At 43.4% G+C, this 24365-nt stretch overlaps 1 protein-coding gene across 1 annotated transcript in view; it reads left to right on the top strand.

The window, feature by feature from the left end:
• Window positions 1–24365, top strand: part of RAB11FIP4 (RAB11 family interacting protein 4) — a gene marked incomplete at both ends in the record, with an annotated part of 108605 nt that overhangs the window by 29095 nt on the left and 55145 nt on the right. Inside the window, 2 exons of the mRNA XM_080629515.1 lie at window positions 7739–7826; window positions 15597–15685. Coding sequence (XP_080485641.1) covers window positions 7739–7826; window positions 15597–15685 — 177 coding nt within the window. The remainder of the gene's footprint in view (window positions 1–7738; window positions 7827–15596; window positions 15686–24365) is intronic.

Genomic DNA, 24365 nt, shown 5'->3' on the forward strand with positions numbered 1-24365 from the left:
TGAGTGAATCAGTGGTTTTAGGAAAACAGTTCTACACATTAACCCATGGTTTGCAGAGCAACACACGCAAATCACTGTAGAGTGAACAGATGGCTTTGGCATATTTTTAACCTTTCTCTCTGTTCCCATGGTATTCCAGACTGTGTGGGATTCCCCATAGACTGTTGTAAGATTGGTGGGCCCAGCCAAATGTCTTGTTTTGCAACACAGCATCAGACGGAAGGAGGGAAATGGAATCATTTTCAAATTAGCTTGTTTAAGTAACTTTAAATGGAAGACTCTCACATAGCGGGTGGTGGGGGAGTCTGTAGAGAGATGCTGGTCTTATGATTTTGGTGCTTGCTCATTGTCAGCTGCTACTTTACATTAGGAGGGACAAAATAAATGAGAAACACTGTTCTAGTGGTATTGTCTGTATAAGCAATTGATGTATCCAAAGGTGTAGATTGCAGAGATGAAACTCAGGGAATTTGGTGGTCTCTGGCTTGCAGCTAGGATGGGGCAAAGTAGTTTCTGTCACTGTGAACAGTCTTTGGGATGTGTGCCCTGAGGAAGTTCTGGAACCTTCTGAATCCCAGGCAATGGTCAGATGGGGAGCTGTTCACATTGTTAATTTCCAAATTTTTTGGTGATTCTCTGTGGTCATAAAATGTTTTGTTCTATAATAGAGAGGTTAACCAGGGAGCTGTATGCTGTAAGAGAAGGAGTTCCTTAGGTGTAGTAACTTCTGGGTCTCAGCTGTGGTTAGAAATCCTAACTGTAAGGTTGTTAACTTCAACACCTGGGTATGTAATATGGCAAGAATTGTATTTGTTGTTATCCCAAACTAGGCTTGTGTCATCATGTGTATTAAAGACTGCAAGTGATTTCTCAATGGAGAACAGAAATCGTAGCATCAATTTTCCTGGCACTGCTTGTTACATTTGCGTTCATTGAGGATCATGGAGCATTATGTTCTCTTAATAGCTTATTTCACATATTAGAGTGCTTGAAAGAAATCTGTCCCTAATGTGTTCTGTTTTCTCTGTGCAGTACTGTATGGCTCAGTCTTTTACTGTCAGAAGATAATAAAATGCTATTTGACAGAATAAGCAAACAAGATGATGGTAAGGGTCTGCCCAGTGGGGCAAGTTTCATTACAATAGAGTTTAGTAATACCTGTGTATTTTATCAGACCAAATCATTTGTGTGTCTGGTGTTCCATGTAGAGTCAAGCAGATGTATGAAGAGGTGACAGACACCTCTCCATTGTGCTGAAAAATTAGAAGGCAGACTATGGAGGGCACGTGAGACAAGGTAAAAAACCAATAGCCTACAGCATGGAACAGCTTGGTGCAGACTTCATTGTTTTCTGTGGTATCTTCAACGTTACAGTGCCCTTCGGATGCGGTTTAAGTATTGCCATAGCCATTTTAAAAAAGGAGAAGCCAAAACAGATGAAGTCATTTGCTGGTAGCAGCATGCCACAGGTAAACTTGCAGCTCTGACCCTCATGACACAGTCCCATGGTCAGTGAATACCATCTCTTTCCCCAGCAGTATGGATCTCTGTCTAGACAATTAAACCATTCTGCCCCAGAGGCTGTGATATGAATCCCATAGCTCCTGCCCTCATCACTCCCATGAGCTTGGAAGAGGCAATAACTGTCCTCGTACCCTGTTTGTCACTTCTATGAAGTGCTGCAAAGCTTCTCGGCCAGGAACAGGCAGGTGTGTCCCAGCAGATGTGGAACACTTGCTGCCCTTGCATTCCTAAAGGACAGCAGGGACATGAGCTGACCTCATGTGTGCTGCAGATCTGCAGTCCTCTGCCATTCCTGCTTCAGTAGTTCAGTGCATTCACCATCTGTCACCCACCTGAGTCAAGGTAGTGCTTGTGCAGGGCATTAATAACACATGAACACTAGAAGCTTCCCTTTTTCCTGTGAATGCACTCAGCCACCTGCAGTGCCTCTGAAACCACCTCTTCCCTTCTGTGGCTTTACAATTCACTGATGCAATTTCACACACTCAGCAAAATGCTGTGTCATGGATGTTTTTTCTTCATCTGGGTAACTGGTGGATATCTTTCTCCCATTGGATCGGGGCTCCATGGACTCAGTTCATATTTGAAAGAAGATGCAAATTGCCGCATGGTGTCCCTCTTGCCAAATCAAACAGAGAAAACTAAGTCTGGCTGCATAAGGTGTTTCCATAGCACGTGAATGTTATGTCAGTTCTCTGCAACCTGTCTGGGTCTTAAGCATCTCTTATGGAAGTGGGTACCACAACTGTGTTAGCATTGGTTTCTCTAATGCAATGTAAAATAAATCCCCTCATCTTGCTCTGCTTCCCAGAGTTGCCAGAATGTTACAGAGAAGCCTTATTCCTCTCCCCTGAATCTATAAATCCCAGCTCATTAAAAGACAGCCCTCGTCTCAGTAAATCTGCTACTTCTTTTCCTTCTTTTTTGTATTCTTTTCTGGTTTGTGACATTGCCTGGCTGTGCTTAAAACATATTCTGTCTGTATGGGCTTCACTTGGGAAGCTATTCAGAGGACTGTGAGGCTGTTGGCATTGTTGTTATTTATCAACCTGTCATCTGCAAATGTCATCATCATGGTTTTATATTTGCTTCCAGTCTGTGGATGGAAACACCAAATAGCTTCAGAGAAGGACTAATCCTACCAAATTCCAACAGAGACACTAGTATCCCACACTAATAGGTCTCCTGAGCACCCATTAGGCTGTGCATCTCTGATATGGCACATCTCTAATTCCACCCTGCAGCATTAACGTATTTAATCTCCTCTTGCTGTTTCTTGAGGTTTCTCACAAATGCTTCTGCTTCAGGAGATCCTGCCCAAACATTGCTTCTGCAGCACACCAGCACCTTTCCTGCAAGTGCTTGTCTTGCCATCCTCACAGATCCTAGATGTTCCCTGCTTGCACTTCAGAGTGAGACGTGCTCACGGACTCCTGCAGTATGAAGATGAACTGCTGAGATGAGTCGTTCATTTCAAATGGCATCTTCTGGCTATGACATGGATCCTGCTGTAAGATTGCAGCATGAGGAGCCAGTGTGGGGTCCCTCAGAACTCAACTACATCCAGATCTAACAGATCTTCTTGTTGACAAGATCTCTTCAGTGCTGGTCAGTTTTTGAAGAAAATTAAGTGAGGTCAGTAGAAATCTGCGTTTCTCCTTGCCTGGAAATGGGAGCAGGATTCAGGTCCAGTCAGAAAATCTTTACTATTGAAAAATACCTGATTCTTTTGGCAGCATCAGCACAAGCGATGACCAGGATCCTGAGAGGGTTACTTGGCTGAGAGGTGCCCCTGGATTGAACTCACTTGCAAGAAAAGATCAGTTTCAATAAATCTCTTCCAAGGTTTGCCAGTCACCCACCCTCTTCCCTCCTTTTCCTGCACTCCCTCTGCCACAAAAAGTCCTTTCCCTTCTCCTCTTTTAACAGTCATTCAGATGCCTGGTCATGTAGAGCATAAGGTCATGCTCCGAGGTACTGCGAGTCCTGGGACAGCAGTTGTGCTCAGGAATATTGGGAAGAGAATTAGCTTGAGCAAAGGCTAGTAAATGTTCCCTCTAGTCAGAGCAGCAGCTTGCAGTGACTTCACTCCCATGCACACCTTGGTGTGTGCCTCTGACCAGCTCCTTGCTCTGTTTTGAGCAGGGCCTGAGTTAGTCACAGGCTCCTAGTGTGCATCCTTCGCAGGGAGGCAGATGCTTCAGTTCAGATGTGTTTCTATCCCAGGCAGTGTGGCTACAGAGGATTCTTCACAGGGCACAGCTGATGCTGTCATGTGGATGGAGGAGATAGGAGGGGACCTTTCACACTGCCCCACTTTGTCGTCCACTGTTTTGTACTCCTAATTCCTGCTCATTCATATGCATGTCTGCGTTGGTCAGTTTTGATTTCAAAATTATTTCTTCACACTGAACTTTGTCTCTTTCTTTTCATTGTAGAGACTCTTTAAAGTGTTCCTAGCCTACTCCTGTGTGTCTGAAACACCTCTTTGCAGTGCAGCCTTATAGCTGGGAAGCCCAACAGAGAGAAGGCAGATACTTTGGCTGAAGTGACCTGTTATTACAGTGGAGAAATATGCTTCCATTGAAAGGATAATCATCCGTTCATCCAAGCAAGTTAAACAATAGAGACAGGGTTTGGTTTTCTCTGATTGTTTCCCAAAGCAAAAATGATTTATGTCTTCTCTCTGAGACGATTGGACGTTTATTGAAGGATTCAGGAGAGATCCTTGCAGCTGCCAAAAGAACCACCTAGATTATTGAGCCTGCAGCTAATTTTTTCTGTCCTACAATGAAGAACTTGTGTGTAATCCAGACCCTGTTTGTGCTGTCCCACATGGTGGGGGACCGCTCTGCGCACCAATGCAGGGAAAAGTGTTTATCCCCAGCCCAAAATACTGTCTCTAGCTCATCGTGATGGCTTATGATATTGAGCTCTTATATACATTGATGGGGCTGAAAGGCTGTTGCTTCCTCCTGTGCTAGCAGGCTGCCAGAGCTGCAAACCCAGTGTTGCTGACTGTCTGGCAGTGAGGCTGAGGAGCCCTTGACGTTCCCCAAGGCAACAAATAAATGTTACAACTTCTGATTTATTGCCGGGAGTCAACCCTTTCTGAGAAGGAGGAGGATAGGACATTACAAAGTGAAGCAGAAGGATGGTTGACAGTATAGACAGGAGAGAAGATTTAGGGGTAGCTGTGATGACATAGTTTATTTGGCCACAGCTTGAAATTGAGCTTAATTTTAAGTAATGTCTTCCGTCTGGAAGAGCTTCTTGCCTGGTAAAAATGCATAACCAAGTGCACTACAGGCTTGAAACTCTGTGCAATATGCAGAGATTTATTTACAATACGTGTGTGTATATCAATGCACAACTCTGTGCAAGTGTCCACCTAAATCTATGCAGTTGATCAAAATCATCGTAACCCCTGACCTGTGCTGGGAGCACTGGCTGAAGATGTGAGCACTAATGTCATTAATTGCATCAGATGGTTCTGTAAATCCTTCCTCATCTTCTGCACTGATGTCAGTTATTTGCATTCTAAAATCTAATTGAAAACCTGCAAAATTAGATTTAGAGGAAACTGGAGGCTGAAGCACTTTGCTCAGGTGATAATTTCATTTACTGTTAAGACATTGCTTACACCTCAATGTGAACATATTCTCTCTTCCTCCATAATACACACCCTCAGGCATATAACATCTTATTTAATTTGGGGTTTTTTAATGTAATCATTGCACCACCTTTGAGAAATAAACTCAATGTGCCAGATTCACTGGGAACACGCAGTGACACTACTGTGTTAGAGCACAATATTAAATAGTGTAGAGGCTTCCCAGCTGACTGCAGGAATCTGTGCATTGACACTTGAAACACAATTTGTTGCCTTTTAGCAAAAGACCTACAGGAAATGGGGTTCTTTAAGACAACCCTGCAAGCATCTGAAATAGTATTTACTTACATGACAATGATGAGAGCTTGCCGATTGTCAAAGAGTTACAGGCTGATCTTGTAACAGAGAAGACTGGTGCCTGATTACAGTTTATTGCTGTATCCATGAGGGGATGGATGCTCAGCTAGTGGCCACACCAAGGTCTTCATCAAAGCCTCTGGAGCCAGGCTGAGTTACACGAGGTGACACATCTGCCATGTTTTTAAGCTACTACTGCATTCCTAGTAAGGAAGTCTTTCAGCTGTAAAATCTTGCTGCTTCCAGCCGCAGTGGCCAGCTTGATTATATGGCTTTAAATACACCCAAAACCAGTTTGAACAAAGGCATTTCTGCCACCTCTGCTTCATCTTCCTGTAACATCTCTGTTGTTAGTGAAGGTGAGGAGGGATAACACTGACCCAGCTTTTCCGTATCAAGCGTGTCTCTAATTGGTTTCAGTAAGGATTTTCAGCTAGTCTGTGTGCATTAAATGCACACTGCAGTCTATGGTAGAGTGGCTGTGTTTTGTGAAACAGAAACATGGCTTCTGCTGCTATAAATTAGTGGGGCTACAGTAATCCCTTGTGATACCAGATGTAGAATTTCATCCTGAGTCGCACAATAGCTGACATCTGGGCTTTGCTGCCCGGCTTGCAGGACTTGAGCTGTTGAAGCCTTCTGCAGTAAGAAAGTTTCCATATTTCTAACTTGTCATGGGCTCTGCACTCACCCCACAGCTCCTGATTTGCCCTCTGTACACGAGCTGGTTTTGTTGTTCCTAAGAAAAGGAGAGGAGAAAGGATTCAATATAAGGATCAAATTATTCCTCCCTCTTTCAACACAGAATTGTGCGTGTGAGTAAAAATCCTGTCATTTTGTCATCCAGATTTGCTCATTCCGAATGAGGCCTTTGGCTGATCATGGCATTTTATTGGCACAGAGGGAATTTATAAGCACTGAGAGAATCTGTGGGAAGAAGTGTCACGTGCAGACATTAGTGCATTATCTGCAGGGCTTTAAGAAACTGCTGGGGGTTTGCTAGAGTGTAAAAAAACCACACCAGAAAATTGAGAAACTGGGTCATCTGGATTCATTTGCGGCATATCTTTCCAGCTGGGCTTTTGTTGCTGCTCAGACTGACAGATCTGAGCTCATATTGTAGTCACCAGGATTGTGCAGCATCCTACGTGCCTGCCTCCTGCAGTCATCTTGTTTATACTCCGGGGTGTCTGGAGGGCCCAGATCAAGATCAGAGTTGTGCTGTAGCTTATGAGGAGCAAGAGGCTGCCTCTGCCTCAGTGAGGGTACCTGCTACATGCAGCAGGCAAAGGCACAGGGACACAAGGGGACTTACACAGTGTCATGCAGTGTATCACAGAGAGCAGCCAGCTGGAGCGCACCCGCACTGTGCTCACCTCCCTCGACTGTTCCGCCTCTCTTCTTCAGCTGCTTGTTTCTCTATCCCTTTATTCTAGACAGCACAACACACAACAGCCGCTCCAGTCGAGACTGCTTTACTCTCCCTTCCCCAAAACTCCCCCAAAAAATCTGCCAGACCTTCTTCAGGGCAAATGCTAGTTTGGTGCCTGTGTTTAAATTCAGTGTAATCTCATTTATGGTAAGTAGTTGATCAGAAAGGCTAAACTGTGAAGCTGAAATTATAAGCAATAAGTACATTGCTTGTTTGCATAATGTACTGAACAGAACCGTTCTCTGTCTTATCACATGAATCTTTTTGTGCTGTTAATTTCTATTTCCCTATATAAACCTTGTATTCTGTGCCGCGGCAAGGAAGGTTTGTTTGATCCCAAGTGCCCAGTGAGTGTTCTGTAGTCTGGATTCTTCAGGGAATGAGGCTCCTATGAGTTGTGCACATTTTTGTTCTTTCTCCTTTCCCAGTAACTTCTAATAAGGGGGATGGAGATCACTATGGTTTCAAGTTCCTACGAGCTGCATACACAGAAAGGGCTCCTAGGGAAGGAGATTCTGTGCTTTAAGAGGAGAGGCTGGGTCACAGATTCCCTCCCTATTAAGTTCTTGAGATCCACAAAAAAAGTATTAACATGTCCCAGCTGCAGAAGTTTTGGTCAGAGCATTCACCTTATTCAGCATCAGGTGATGCAACGATAAATCGTGATTTCTCTTTGCGGAAGGATTTGTTGGCTGATTCAAGTGAATGTTACAGGTATTCTTCCATTTGGGGACTCCTGTAGGAGGTACAGACCAACTGAGCACCAGATAATACACCAAGCTCAACACATATTTTATGATCTTTTCTTTTAGGTGGAAAAACTGGCAAAGTACTTGGACCCAAATGATTTGGGAAGAATCAATTTCAAGGACTTCTGTCACGGAGTTTTTGCTATCAAAGGTATGTGCATATTTCTTCAAAATAATCCACTTCAGTTCCAGTCATGTTTCTCTGGTTGCAGAAAATGTGATGATCAAAGACGTCCTCTCCTTTGACTGTGGTTATTTGTAGGGTAATTCTGGGAACAAAGCCAGTGTATTTTTCTTTCGGTATATCTCATGTATCATTGGTGAGCAACACTGGAGTTCTTGAAGCATTGTTTCATTGTTGAGTCTTGGTTTACCATTTTGTTTCTTCAGAGCAAATGCGATTTAAATGTATCTGAAGAAAGAGAAGCTTTTTGGTTAGCAGCTAGTGCCAAAGTCTGGTAGGTCCAGGTTTTCACTTGATTCTGCTGTTGATTTACCAAAGGAAGTTCCAGAGCCCTTAGGCTTTAGTTTCTCTAATAGGAAATTGAAGATTATTATACTCTTCTTGAGGTATCTGCAAGGTGTAGTTGAGTCATGTTTTTGAAGTACTTGCTTGTATTGGAGTGAAGTAGGTTAATTACAGGTTGGCTCTGCAAGCCCTGCAGATAGAGATGAGGTGGATCAAATCATCTCCTTTGAAAGGAAACACAGTCCTTGACAGAAGACATGGACATTATTATGCTTTACAGCTTAGCCCAAAGCGTAATGAAGCAAGCAGTGAAGAGGGACTTTAGCTGTTTTTCTGCTGATTATTTTTCTAGTTTCCCAGAGCAAAACAATGCAGCCTGTCCTTTTCCAGACACGTAGTATGTCCTCAGTAAAATGCCGGAGTGCCGTCACAGCCCAGAGCCTTTACTTCAGGAACAGGGAGAATGTCACAGTGATGATACTCTGATTCCAGGGGAAGCCTCTGGAAAGTTATCTACAATGTGAGATGATTATGAAGCCATAATAATGCAGGAACATAACACCACAGCAATTTTAATTAAAGTTTATGGCAGCCAAGGACTGAGTGTATAATTATGTAAAATGACAGTGAGAAGCTGCTCTCAGTCCATGTTCATGGAGACAACTTCCAAGGTGACACTGATGTGTTGGAGGAGAAGGCAATAGAAAGCCCAGAAGGAAAGTTTATATGTTGCTGTTAGACACTTCCTACTCATGTAGCAAACTGGGTTCTGGGTTAAATAAAACACTAGCTCTGTAAATCATCTGGTAATCCTCTGTGATTCACAGCCTGCACAAGTGCACAAAATATGATCAGGAAGGGATAGATGTGACCCAGAAGAACATCTCTGTGCTGTGCCAATATCCCCAGTGAAGGAGCCTTGAGAGTCTTCATCCTTTCTCACCTTGTGGGAACTGATTCATGTAGTCATATCCTAAAGTCCAGTCCTGCAAAGGTGTGACTGGATCAAACTCTCTGCAATACCTTGTACCCCAAGATTATGAATAGCTTAAAGCCCTTATGTGTATATAGGTATCAAATGCTTGATGATTATTAGTACGTATATGTAATTGGATAAGAGAGAAATCATCCAGTTCTGCATCATCACCTAGAGCTCTCTTAGCACATCATTAGCATTGTCAACACTTACACAGTGTCAGTGCCAAGCGTGTGTCATCACAGGAACAGTTGTATCTATTTCTGATAAGACACTGTTAGGCATGCTTTCAGAGCACCCCTTTAGAAAAGCTGGTTCTGTGCTTACCTCTCTGCATGCCAGTTTTATTGGTTTTTAGCTGCCAGCTAAAATGAAGTTGGTTGCATTAAAGTTCAGGAAGGATATGGCTACCTTTCACAATGGAAAGCTTCCACCGTGTTGGTACCTCTCACTTTACAGTGCAGCCACGTCCCAGGGGTAGCAACAGGCTTATTATCAAACAAAAGCAATTTGTCTTGGCAGCAACAGATTGTAAATATGATTCTTTGACATCTCAGCCTATTGCAGTTGCTTGGGGCAATCAGATTAATAGAGCAAAATGAGGTCTACTATAAATCCAGTGTTTTTTTTCCAGTAATGGAATATGAAGCTGTGTTATTCATAGTACTAGAAGCCAATTGTTCAAACTCATGCTTTACTATCCTAATGCCTCACCATATTTCTCATTTATGAGACTTCAAATTAATTTGTCTCATAGATGCTTGCCTTTATAATATGCTGAAGAGATTCTTTGCTGTACAGATGTGATATAGTATCATGGGGGTTTTGGTAGTTCAGTGCCTTGAATTTCTTTAAAGCATGAGGTTTGAAGCCTCTAGAACAGTCGATTCAAATCTCAGTGGTGAAGAATTGACCTCTCATGATGTCACTTGAGCATTTCAGATCTAAGTATGGATCTTAGTGAAAACCTAAATGTCTGAACCTTAAAAAATCACAAGCATTGGAGTGTTCAGTGTCTGCTCTGTAACTGGTTGGTAGCAGCTCTCACTGCAAGGAGAAACCCCAAGTCCTGGATGTGAAATCTGCAGCTTAGCCTTTCTCCTCCGTAGAGCAGGGCATTGTTCAGTCCTGTATGGTACAAATGAAAAGCGTTGTGTTCCTTCACAAATGGACATCAAGTCTTGTCTCCTCCACAGTGCTGCTGAGCCGCATAAACCTCATGATGTATGAGTCATGTACCTCCACAACAGCTCCTGGGACTGTCAGGTGGAAAAGCCAATTAATCTTCTTCAGCTGCTGAGTAGCAGGAGCTGTGGGGAAGGATGTGCTGAGGAGTCTCACTATCAGTGGGGACCTTTGGAAGGGGTTGGAGAGGACTTCAGTAAGCAGAGATATCTATGCTAGAGGAGAGAAGTGTATTGGAGGAACACACTCCCACTGTGTCTGGGGGGTGGAATACTGGATAGGCAGGGTGCTTTCTAATTATGCAAAGCTTTGCTTCTTTTTGCTGATCCTTTGTGGATTAAAGAACTTTGCCTCAGCATGTGTGCTGAGTCCTGCTGTCTAGCCTGCTTTCCCCACGCAATTAGGCTCTGCCAGAGCCAGGGACAGGCTCTGCCATCAAAGTTAAAGCTTTGCAGCAATTTCATTGGAGTGCCAGTATATGAAGGTTTTACTCCTGCTGAAGCTGCCCTCTCTATCTGCTCACTGCATGGCTTTATTTCTAATAACTGCATCTGTCTGGAGAGCAATTGCCTTGAAATAACACCTGTACCCTCTTACCTAGTCAGTGCCAGTATAGCCCAAGAAGTGACACTGCTCAGAGACTTTGAGAACAGCCACATCACCACTTAAAAGCTTAATTCCAATTGATTTCAGCAGGGTCAGTGTGGGATCTATTACTGTTTGCTCAGTGGAGTCAATGACTATTTTTGCGGTACTGAATGTATTGTACTGATCCAGTAAATACTTTCTGGCACTTGTAATACTTAAAAGGCTTGAGTGGAACTGTTGTTTCTAATGTGCTGTGCAGGCTGTTCCACAGTCAGACGTGTTTGCAGGCCAGGCTCTTGGTATGGTTATCAGGATCTAATTAAGTCTGACCTGTTCCTTCTATTTTAAGATTTCTGTTGTCTTTTTGATAATCTCTCTGCTTTGATACTCACTTAAAAGCAAACCAAACCCTGACAGGTAAAGGGTGAGCTCCCCCTACTGACCTTGGTGATGCAGCACAAACAAAGTCAATATAGAATTACACATAAAGGCAAATATGTTATGACTTTATAGCTTATTTTAAGCATGAAAACGGAGCACTGTGTACTAATTGGAGGGTAATGGGTTTCATGATGAGAGAGCCTGAGCCACACGAGCACAGAGCATTTCTGCAATAATGAATCTTGGTGCTTTATATAGCTGTTCTCCTCCTGGAGCAAGAGAGTCTTTTCCTCATCTTGTAGAAGTTATAAGGCAATTGAAGTTATGCTCTGTTACCATATTTGAAAATGGAGAGTTGTAGGAGCTCCTTCATATTCATTAGTGCTGTGAAAGAAGAACAGTTGTTACACACTCTCCCACCTGCAGCAATAGCAGCCTTTGAATCTTCAAAACAGTAACAGACTGTTCTGTGCCTTCATATTCTCTCTCTGTGGATCTTTAGGCATCTAATCACTGCAGCTGGCTGGAAAGCTTCTAGAAGCAGTCTTTATGTGACCAGATAAAAGTTGAAAAGTAGATACATTTCTCTGTGAGTTCCAAGCAATTTTGATGGAAATTCCAAGAATGCAGATTTGCCCCAAGCTTTAAAGAAATGTTCAGAAAGGGAAGTTGGCTGTTGTGGAAGCTCACACTGTGAAAGGATATGAAAATAATACAGGATGAAATTTGATGGGGTTTCTTTTGAAGCCCAAGTTTTCCAAAGCAGGAAATGGAAACTGGAGATTTAATTTGAATTTGCCGTCATGGATTCATTCAGAGGCTCCAAACAAACATATTTCTCACAAAACCAGTGCTGAGTTTTGGCCATGTATTTTAACTAACTTTAAAATCTGATTTGCAGTCCCCTAGCTGAGGATAGTATTGTACCAGCTTTGCCCTGAAGATCCCGTATGGGGTAGGAGGTGGATGTTACAGTCATATAAGAATCTTATTTGCCATACACCAGTATTTGTAATATACACCAACACTTAAGACATGAGAACTTCTGTCAAGCACTACACAAAACCTCAAAGTCTTAATGATCTAAGCTCGTAGCTGTAGATCTCAAACTTCACAGCACGCCAGAACTGGAGGTGATTTGATGCATCTATCTTTTCTTTTAAGAATAGCTTTCTGATAGGTGTGGTACTTGGGATGGCTCCAAGGAGAAGGACTGGCAGGTAAATGTGAAGAGCTGAGCTCTCCTGTTGTAAATTACACTATAGCTGTTTAATGAACTGAAGTTGGTTACTCTTAAAAGTGCTTCAGAGTTTTCTAAGACTCAACTAAATTTTACTAAATACAGCCCGAAGCCATAAATGCGTCTTAATACACCATTAAAGATCCAAGGGTAGATAAAGTGAAAAGCTATTGCTCTTAGGAAAAATGCCAGGAACCAACTCCATTCAATTAGCTAACCAGATTTGATTTCCTACAGTATTAAAATCACTTAATTGCCTGTGAAAATTGCCTGATGCACTATGGGTTAAGTCTGCCTCTTGGAGCATTTGCAGGAAATGGCTTTGCTACAGTTGTGTTTATTTGTGGCCACAATGACTGCAAATTGACTGTTTGTTAGGGAGTGAGGGTGGTTTTCTTACATGAAACTGAAGGGAAAGCTGTAGAATCATCTCCTAGGAGAAGCCGGGTCTGACATCCTGAGGGGACTGAAAAAGCTAAAGGTTCATACCTTCCCTTTCAGTGACTTGTAAAACACTTTCTTCTTTGCTTAGACTTGAGATGGTTCTGTCCTGCTTCTTTACAAGTCTTGGGCAGGTATTTTCAAGAAAGGAAGTATCTTAACTGGCTATTTTCACAAAAAGACAGTACTAGTGACCTGATGGTTTTGGTGTTACTTAGAATCCTTGTTCTGCAGCAGATGACTTGTGACCAGGGACAGAAGGAAATTCAGCAGCTTCTGGCCACTCTCATTTTGTGATCACATTTTGTGATCTGATAGTTAAGTTCTTTCTCCAGCCATAAGGTTGCTCCTGACCTGTGTCACCCTGCACAGTGATTTATATAATGCACATTATATAAATCAGCCTTTTAGCAGAGTGCTTCTCCATAAGGGGCATCCTTTTGTGCAGCTGCAGCGCTAAATACACAAGGACTTGAAACTCTTCCTGGATTAGCTCTTTGCCTCTACCCTCTGCCTCACTACCACTGCGGTGCACCCTGATCTCCTTGCCAAGTGCTGCCTAAAAATGTAGATGAGAAAATGTTCCCAACCATAGCAAGGCAGAGAGAACGTCGAGCACATTAGTATCTTATGATGCAAGCGGACATCAAATGAAATATCTAATCAGGCATGTAAGTGGCTTTCAGTTTTACAGTTTCCTGGAAAATGAAGTTATAGCAATAATGAGACATCTTAGTGCAGGAGGTCCTTAAAGAAGCCGGGAAGTATTCCTTTGCTTATTTGCGATAGGTTATTTATGGGCAGATTCTAGCCTCGGGTACATACTGCTGTGCAGCTTGAAATATTCACCGTGGCAGTTCTGCAGGCCTAGGCAAGCACAGTTCTTCTCAAGAGCGGTACTGGTAGCAGAGAGCACCATGTGTGCCAGACTAGGCTGCTCCCTGTACAAACCATAACATTTCCATACTGAGATTTGCCAAAGTAAACCTTGATCTTTCATTGTTTTCTGTCTGGACTATTACACACTCATTCATCTCACTGGCATTTCCCATGCTGCAAGCCAAAATATCTTCTGGTAATAAGAGATGGGAACAGTATTTGAGACACTCCAATGTTCCTTCTTCATATTATGCCCTTTTTGTAAACCTCTTGGAGTAATTAGAAAATTCAAGTTATCATTTAGATAAGAGGATTGAAAGGTCAGATATATTAGCACTGTTGCAGAAAAACACCAAGTAAGAAAGCTGATGCATTTCCCAGCGGGGTGCTAAAACTCATCCTCCTGGTGGTTAGGGGTGGCCCAAAGAAAAGAGACCAACACCACAGTCCTCCAGAGTCAAGAGATTCTGATTTGTGCCTTCACAGAGAAGAAGAGCAACAGAGAATTTATTCTTTAAACACAGTTCTTAACGGGAATAAAACCAGTGCACTGTCCGAAGATTCTTGAAGCCAGCGGCCATCTTTCCATTGATTTCATTGATGTTGGAGCAGGTTCAGCTGTCCGCAAGGTAGCAATGATGTGTAGTAATAATCTCAGAGGCAAATGGACTCTCCACATTTCCTCCTCTTCTTCCCTTTTTTTATGGGAATATAACAACATGCAAATCTTCCCTGCAGGACGAAGAGATCCGAGCTGTTACACCAGCTTGCATGCTAAGCAAACCTCTCCCACAGGGCACACTGGTTGCTGCACACTCAAACATCTTCTCGTCAGAAAGTCACCTTTGCAGAACAGGCACTCCTGAGATCTTAAGTGTTGTTTCATTCACCATGTGCTCTCTCTAATGCATGCCTGTGTGGGGAGACAGGGACAACATATTCATCCCCCATGTTCGGCTTCCTCCATCTGGTCACCTTTTCTGTTCTTCTTACTCTTCCTTTCCTTTGTAAGAGACTTGCTCCATAAGCACAAGGTATCTTCACCCTACAGATGTTATGCCTTTATTTTAAAACCAGGAGAGAAGATCAACTACCAGCATAAACCTGTGCAGTTCACACTTGCTTACATTACTCTGTTTCTTCTGCTCACCTGCCTCATGACTGTCAGTGTGTAATGTCACAGCCAAATCCATTGCATTAGTGATGGAATGGAAACGAGAAATACTGCTGGATAATTGCAGCTTCCAAGTAGGATAGTGTATAGCACATGCTCAGAAGGTTTCACACAGTGTAGGCTCAAGGCTGTAAGCTGGTTGTTCTAAACTAACCTGGCCTGATATTACTGCCTTCTGCAGCCCAATATGCCAAGTGCAGTCACTGGTAATTAATGGGGAATGAGGCATTTGGTGAATTCAGTGTTTCTATATTTGTTCTCTCAGATGAGAGAAAGACTAAGGGAAACAGAGACATTGATTTTTCGAGCTGTTAATGTGGTTGTTAACAAAAGTGAACACAGAGGCTGAAAATCTGCACTTGCAGTGCATAGATATTTGCTTTGCCAGAGACGTACGCTCTGTGACAGAGCTCTTTTGGAAGGGGAATTTGTGACATTTAGGTATTGCCCCTTTGTCACTCAGACCAGAGAAAATTTGAAGCAGCTTCACAGACACTAATGTGCATTAGACACCAGCTCATGCCAAGGCTGCAAGTCCATACAGTCTCTGGGAAGACCTGACCATTTGCTCTCATTTCTCTTTGCTAGGCTGTGAAGAGTTACTGAAAGATGTCCTGTCTCCTGAAAACTCTGAGCCTCAACACTACGAACCACACTATGATGATTACTACTACCAGGTAAGAGAAGTACTTATTCTGTCTTATGTTAAGCAAGCTGAGGAGGCCTTTGGTGTGATGTGTAGCTGGGTCTTTGTAAATGCTGCTGTTGTACTTGTCCTATTGACTCTTCCTTTCTAGATTTGTGACTGTTATCAAGCCTTCTATATACTGGTATAAGCTGCATTAAACACCAGGTAGCTGTCAGCTGTTATGAGAGTATTTAGGATTTGGATAGCATTCCTCTTACAAGCCTCAGCATTCACTTGGCTGTGAAGGGAGATGTTGCATACAGGCTTGCTGGCACCACACTTGTGGAAAACACTGATTTGTATCTAATTAAATCAGTCAAACTTTGTAGGTGAACAGGTCCTCAGAGACCTTCTACAGATAATGAACAGAGACGCAACAGCTGTTTGGAAGCAGAAGCAATGCACCTTTGGTACCTTGATAGTATTTTGACTGTTGGGAATAGCGTATTTTCAAACCATATTTTCTTCATCTGTATCCTTAATTTGACGGTGTCTGTGCAGTCTAACAAGCAGGAGAATGTTAAGTTTTCCTATAAGCATCTATTTCTCGTTCATTTTACGTTGGTTTTAATCACCTCCACCCATGTAAATTCCTACGGTTAAAGGTACAGTTCAGAAAAGATTGCCTGCCAGTGCAGTTATGAGACTGCAAGTGATCCTGAAATCAGTAGGGAAAGCAAGTGATGAAAGGTGATGAAGTGTGAGAACAATACTTGTGTCTTGAGGAAAGACATGTGATAAGCATACTGGTGTTGCAGCACATCATTGTGTTACACAAAATGGTTTCCACTGTTCATACCGAAAGTGCAGCGACATTTCCTTCTCCTCTCTGCAGAAGATGGAAGGAGCCCTCTATGACTACAAACAGGAGCACAGAATTTGGTCATCAACTTCCTCAATAAGGAAGAGTTGTCTGGGTTTATTGGCTCCTTTTGCTTGCTGAAAATGACAGGCTGGTGTCAGTACCTGGGCTGTGGCAAGCTGGCACCAGCATCACCCTGCTTTGTTTTTAAAACCTTATTTTTGTTGTAACTGATGACATAGATACCCACCATGCTGTTGCTTGGTTACCTTAATAGATGTCATAAACCAAATTCCCAGTTTTGCAATAAGATGATAGAGGCTGTAAGATGGCAAGCAGCCTCTGCAGACACTAGATGTTCCCCTGTTACTATGCGGACATGGCAGGCAGGTTCTGGCAGTCTTTTGGAGGCAGGCAACATGGTCATTGGGTCTTTATTCCTCAGGGATTTCACATCTGCTTTCATCCAAGGATGTGCTGTGGAGAGTGGTTGAAGGCAAACTGGGAGGCAGCTGCAAACTGTACCACTCCTGACACCTATCCACAAGGAGAGCCTGGGCGTGAGGGAGTTGTAGTTGCTAATCCTGATAGCAGTGTTTGAGTTCTAGATTTGTGCCTCTGGAAGAGGAAGAGGGCAGAGGGTGACCCTGTTCAGAAGGAGTCGATCTGGCAGGGCTTTGGTGGAAGCCTTGCTGATCACTTCTTGGTAGGGCTTGTGATGTTCACCAGCCCCCCCTGTATAGGCAGTGGGCAGCACCATTGCAGTCATGTCCAGCTCACTTTAATTGGGCCAACACAGCATTTGTACAGCCTTTGAGCAGAACCAGGTTCTTCCCCACCTGCCCACAGGGAAATGAGTTCTTATGGTGGGGAGAGGACAGGAAACGGTGCTCACTGTTGTCCACTACACACCCCAGAGCTCCTCTGGCTTCCAGAGGGGATCGTTTTCTCTACAATCTCCAGGTCTTTCAGGTGCAGTTTAGAAACTGTTCGCTAGATGTCAGTTAAAGACTGGGAAAAGGCTGTGAACAAGTGCTGCGCTTGCTTTAAGGATGCTCTGCTATGGCAGAAAGTTGGAATTTGCAATGTGATGAAACGGAGAACTGAGGCCCAAGTGGGTTTGGGTTATTACCATTGATGAGATTTGTTCCCTGTTCCCGAGGAAACACGTATGGAAAACATATGAGCTCTCCTTGCATCTCCCTGGCCTTAGTGAGTGTGAATCCCTGGTGATGTAGTCAAGTTTATGGGTAGCTCCCAATGGCACGGATGGTAGTTGCCTGTCTAATCTGATTTTCATCCCAGTATATCTTTTATGTGTCTCTCCAGTTCTCAGTTGCAGTCAAAGTCTCAGGCAGCAGCAGGATCCGTCTGCTGTGATGGCACAAATAGGTATTTTTAACGGGAATGCATCTTTTTGATTCCACCCAAGGGGATGGACTTACACAAAGGCAGGTACTGAGCTGGTTCGTTGTGCTGCCACTGTCTTTGTATTCACAATGTGATTTGGAGAGGAAGAGGAAGAGGAGATTTATCCTTGTCACGTGTTATTTCCCCTGTCCCCTGCTTTCACTTTTACTTCCCCTCCCCAGTGCCTACTCCCTGTATTGTAGCTTTCCAAAGCCCAACCTAAAGAGATGAAGGGAATGCCAAGAAGTGGGATGAAGTGACAGGAGCCACGGTAAGGTACTGAACTGAATCAGCTGTTTAAGTATGTTGAGTCAAATGGGGAAGAAAAACATGCCAAGCCTCCAGCATTTAATTGCAATCAACTGGATGCAATTAATTTAAATTGATCCATAAAATCCCCTGGTACCAGGAGCTTGGGGCATTTCATTTGACATTTTCTAAATGGTCTGCTTTTACTTTTTATTGTCCTTCAATATAAACAAGAACAAAAGCTGGTAATCTGGTAATGTGTAAGAAGGAGGAAAAAATCCTATTGTTTATGCAAATTAAAATGCAAAGACAATTCCATGGGAGGTTTCTAATGGTCTGTAATGAGAGGCTGTGTCAGTGATATTTTGGGTGGATGCAGAGCCTATTCCTTTGAGCTCAAATCTGTTATGGTGTGATACACAGAAAGCAAAGAGCAGCACTTGGTTACTACAGGACTCTGAGATCAGTGGGAAGTCTCCCACTGACTTCAAGCTGCAAGGGTATGTTTTCTCTTAGATCAGAGAAAGCTGGTCCAGGGAGACTAAGGAGCATGGGATTGCAGTTAGCAGCTGTAGAGCATCTCAGCTCTAGGACCTGCTGCCTCTGTGAATTCAGAGTGTGCTGATCTGGTTAAGGTCTGTATTGTGCTGCATTTGAGGCACTGCTTCAGTCAAGTGCTGTTTATTAGTATAATTTCTGTCTCTTGCAGCCTATAGAGAGATAACAGAAAAGCTCTGAATTTGCCAGAAGCCAATTTATGAATCCTGAATTCCTTTCACAGTGTTTCCTGCTATGGCCTCAACTCTTGTTTTTGCTCCTGTTCGAAGGAAGACGCAAGTCTCCCTAGTCCAGCATGCAGGATTTGCTTTGTGGCTAGCATCTGGTAGCACTTCAGAGCCCTTTGATGGCCTTTTGGAGATAGTAACCAACAGAAAGTCCACAGCTGAAGTATGTGTATGAAAACCCAGATCCAGATACAGCCTGCTTGAACAAAGCAAAGTGCCTGTGTTTAGCATTTCAAATGGCTGGCTCTGGGCCTTCCCGGACACCTATCCAGCTGGGAGCACTAGCCACAGGGCTCAGAAGGATTTAGGCTGGCTGCATGTGCAGCTCCCTGGCCAAGATTTGCATTGCAGGCCCTGAGAAGCAGTGACCTGGGTCTAGGTGCTCTTCTGTCTGAGCATCTAAGTGTAAGAGCTGGGTTTTCAGCTCTTCACCTGGTGTGTTTTGGATGTTCAGATTTGAAGGGAACCTGAATCTAGATCACCTGGGGAGATAACAGAAAAGGAGGTTGAATGACAGATGGAGCCTCTCACTGCCAGGTAGCAGGGGACCTATTTGAGTAGCTGCTTGTGAAGTGACAGACTGTGTATTTACATGTGAGTAATTGCCTTTTCATCTGAAATTGTTCACCAAATGCCATACATGCAAACCCAGTGGAAGAGCGTGCTGTAAGATACAATAATAGCAGGGTCTTTGTTTTAAACAAGGCTGTTTTGTTTCTTACTAATTGTTGCTGTATTGAGTTGCTGCTTTGTGTTTATTTGCTGCTCTCACCTGTAACTTGGAGAGTAAATCTGCCTCTTACCAAGGTACAGGATTGCTGCATTTCAGAAAACGAGCTTCCTTTTCAGTCCTGTGTTTGCCTGCCAAGAGATTAATTACACTGTATGAACAGCAGAAAAATTGTTGAGACATGACAAATACATGATGTTTGCCTCTGGGATGGAGCTGGGGCTGAGCTGCTGCTCTGAAAAGATTTCAGTAGCAATTAGGAGACCCCCACTGGCTTCTGAAGAAAGGGGTTTTTTTCCCACTAGTTGCTTGAGGATATCAGCTAATACCTGTGTCTGAACAGAGGGGCTTTCTGCGCTGGGAAATGGGGTTTTCATTAGGCTGTGGAAGAAGCCTGAGACTGAGGAAAGGTGAAGGGCCATTTGCACAGGTCTTTGTCAGCCTGGAATTGCAGTTGTTATCTCTGATTGTGCTGTATCTTGCTATGTGTTAAAAAACAAAGCTCAGGAAAGCATTGAATATTTTATTGAATGCAAACTTGCAGTTCTTTTCTTGTTATTCCTATATCCCATCTTAAACAAAGTTCTCTTTTTCACTGAGAACATCCCTTTCAGCAGGCATGCCAGCAGTGAAGGTGAAGCAAAGTGTGAGTTGTGGATGTCAGATCAAGTGGGAAGACTTTGGAGAGTCTGTAACTAGAATGGCTTGTATCTTTCATCTTGTACATGTATTGCCAGTGTTCTTGGGCAGAATGCTTGACCTCATTTGTCAGGAGGGTTTTCTTGGTACTATACATAACATTAAACCCAGGTGTTGCCTAACTGTTAATGAAAAATACATCTTTCCTCCTGCCTTTTGTAGTAGCATTCGCAGCAACACTCCTATCTTAGCAGAGGCAAAACAGGTAGTTTGGAAAAAAGGTAGGTTTTGCAGTAAAGAGAAACCATATTAAGCACAACAAATTAAAGGGTTTATTTTCCCTGTTTCTTATCAGCCTTCAGTTTTCCCCACCACCCACACTCTCGCAGTCATTCTTGGCTCCCATTGTGTTTTCAGCCCTGCAGATGCTCAGTGTCTGCTTTGCATGTGAAGAATTCTCTCCCTGAGCTTTAGGCTCTGGGGGTGTTTATGTTACACAGCAATCAACACAGTGCATGTTTGCAGATTGCTTCCTTTACCGAGCTGCTCGTGGGCTCTTGCGTCTTGCTGTCATTGTGGCACCCACACTGGGATTATGGGCAGCTCATTTCATGTCTCCCCTGAAGAAGCTGGGAAAGCTGCTGCATCTTCATTCCTGCTACAGTTGAAACATGGGACATGTGTGTCCCTCAGTACTCCAACTGGGGAACGTTCTGGCTCAAGCCTCCCCCTTGGTTATGCTAGGGGAAGCAGAAGCTTACCTGGTTTCCCTGGTCTAATCTAAAAGTCTGGTTTATATTTGGTGCTCCTAAATCTGCCAGATTCACCTTCTCAGATTCTGCTACATCCCCTGGGAAATGAGGATGCTTGGCATCTCCAGGGATGGCCTTTTGGGAGGCCCAGCCTAAGAATTGATCCCGGTTCCTGCTAAAATCAGTAGGAAGACTTCTTAAACCCTGGCAGGAGTTGGGCAGCACTTTGGGTTGTTCCTTAAGTGGTTGTTGCCCAAATCCCTCACAGCACAGGAAAGAAAAGCACAGCCATGCAGTTACAGAGACAAACAAGCCCATGTTCCTTGGTAGGACGAGACAGGATTATACACAGGCAACACAATGTCTGCACTGATGAGAAGTTTATTGGAGCCTCTAAGGGCAACACTCTCAGCAATTCATTTTTTCCAAGCATCAGAAAGCAACATTAACTACAACTGCTGAGAATCCCCCAGTGAACAATTACCCAGAGCAATGAAGAGCTCAGCGTGCTCCTGTTTGGGACTAATTTACATGGAAATTGCCTGGCAATATTCTGAATTCTAGTTTTTACGTTTGTGCATGCATGCAAAAATAAGTGTCCTTGGTACAAAACACCTGCATAAAAATAACCTTCCTCTCGGGCTGCTCGAGCTGATTAGGAGATGCTGCCCTGAAGAGCTGCTCTGCAGAGAATGGGCAGTTTTGCACTTGGGGTGAGATAGGCATCTTCCAACAAAGCGAATGCCGACTCCTCCAAACCAGCCAAAAAAGAGATTGAGAAGTATTATTTCCTTTTTCAAAACCAGTTTGAATTTTTGATTTGGGGGCCCATCACACCTGACATTTTTAAAGGGGAAAGAACCTTTTCCCTCACTTGTTTTTGCTCAGTTGTTGTAGAAAACATGCATAAAATAATACAAAAGAAGTGAAACACAGTCAAAAAATACTGCTTTGTGTCACGATGCCCTTCTGAAAATGTGGATTGGATTTTCTTTTCAGAAAAATCCAAGGTTTTGATCTTCTCATCCTAAGCTGGGCCAAGAAAGTGTTGGAATCCAAGAGCTCCCAGGCTGGGAGAAAGGTTTTCCCACCCATTTCTTGCCACAGCACCCCAAGTGCATTCCCACTGTCAGAGGCCAGCAGCAGACTGCCCAAGCCTGGGAGTATCCTGATAGAGATGTTCCTTGAGTTTCTAGAGCCCTCAGAATGGAGTATCCCAGTGCAGTGATGCCTATTCAGATGGTGCTGTCTTTCAGGGGTTAGGAAGCTGAGTTGAACTTGTGTATGTCAGTGAGTTTGGACAAATGCTGCCAGTTAGCTGGTTTAAATTTAAGCACCTGCTCTTGCAGGTGAACTCCTGGCCTCCTGTAATAGAAGCTTGAGTCAATGAAGGGCAAAACATTATTCACTTTCCACAGGGACTTGTCTGAGTCGAAACTTACCATTTCTTAGGGCTGTATTGGGTGGTTTAAAGTGGTGGAAGGTCACTGCCTGGTTCAGCGTCCTTGCTGTGACTCTGAGATGAAGTTCCAACTGTAGTGTCCTTCCAGGCGTCTGTAGGAAAGTCACCTCATGCACTTATCTGTGACTCTTCTTTGAGTATTTATTTCTGCTGTGTGGCCCAGGTAGGGTTTTGTGAGGCATTCAAAAGCTTTACCATTTTAAAGTCTGTCACCAACCTCTTTGTCAGAACCTCTGTTTAACAGACATTTTCTGCCTTATCCCTATTCTTTCTTCCTGAGGCATTGTCTTCAAGCTTTTTATCTGCTGATTTTGTGGCTGAGCACAGTTTTGGGGGTGTTTTTTCTGGAATTGTCAGTTGCCATGGCAAAATATTCCTCCCATCCTTGTCTCTCCATGGATAAACCAATTTAGGCTGTGGCTCAGTCTTTGGGTAGAGGCTGTGAAATGACTGAAGGCTGAAAGTTGATCTCTTTCTATCGAGGAAGTCACATCCCTATGGATTTAATCCCTCAGGTAAAGCATGACTGTGGTTTAGTCCTTTTTGCCTTTTGTTTGCTGTCCCCTTTAATTTGTGGTGTGTCTTCAATACAGCATTCTTAACAACAAAAGCAAAAGAAATGTTATGACAGGACTCACTGTGCTGTACTCCCATGAAAGAAACACAACTGCTCTGTTGGAGGGTGGTGAACTTCACTCTGATCTGTGGCCTTTGGGGAATACCAGAATATCCATAATGACAGCATCTACAAAAGCAGCAGTGCACGTAGTATTTGGCACATTTCTTGACGCTTGTGTGACAAGAAGGGTATCTGTGCCCTCCAGTTCACCCTGCCTCTTTCTTTGTTCTTACTTCTTTATTTCCTGCTCTGCTTCATATCTTTTTTTCTTGTTGCTTCGGGAAATTTGTGCTGCATTTATGGGAGATTTTTGGACATAGATTGTTCTTCTTGGAATATTTTCAGTGGGAAGGCTGTAAAATTGAAATATGGGAATCTTTTTTTGGATAAAAAGCATTGGTTTAAATAGGTTTATCTGGTGAAGGCTTTTTCCATCAGAAGAAAGTTCTGTGTAGACCTGTAAAAGCTGGTTGATAAAGCCAAGAGTCCGGGTTATGAAACTCCAGAGAGAAATTGAACCACAAAGAGATGTTCCAGCTAAACACCACCAGCAAAACCCTTCATTGCACAAGCAAGCAAAAAGGATTTGACTGTTTCTTTTCCACCTTCAGCCTCTCTGACCAAGCTGAGAGCAGTGGATTTTTGGAAGCAGTTGTTCAGAACAAAAGAGCTGCACATACTGTGAGCAGTTTTCCCACTTACATAAATTCCTCCACAGGTGAAATCTTACAGGAATCATTTTGCCGCTATGGTGCCCACGATATTTTGGGGTTCAAATACATTATTTTAGTAGCCTCAAGAACTGCCACCAAAATGACCCATGCAGTTCATGGAATTGCCCAGTTCTTTTCCTGGTTGTGAAAGCTCAAGGACACCTTCCCCACTTCCTCCTTCTTGCATTTCACACCCAGCCCTTGCACTGTCCAAAATCCTTCAAAACTACGTGGAATTTGGTTTTCCTTGCAGCACTGAGACCTGCCTCCCGCTGTGGGATGCTACCACAGCGAGGTGCTGCATGGTGGGGACTGTGGCACTGTCCTCTATCAGAGGCAATGGAGCTATTTAAAATTAAACCATCTTACTCAGCTGGGCTCAGAGAGCTAAAAATTACATCTTGATCATCTTGTCTATTCTTAGAAGCTGGAGAAGAATCAATGTGGGTTTTGGGGCTTTTTACATGCTGCAGTGGAGAATGTATTTGTCTGGGTGGAGGCAGGCTTT

Source organism: Psittacula echo (assembly GCF_963264785.1).
Source record: "Psittacula echo genome assembly, chromosome: 14".
Lineage (NCBI taxonomy): Eukaryota > Metazoa > Chordata > Aves > Psittaciformes > Psittacidae > Psittacula > Psittacula echo.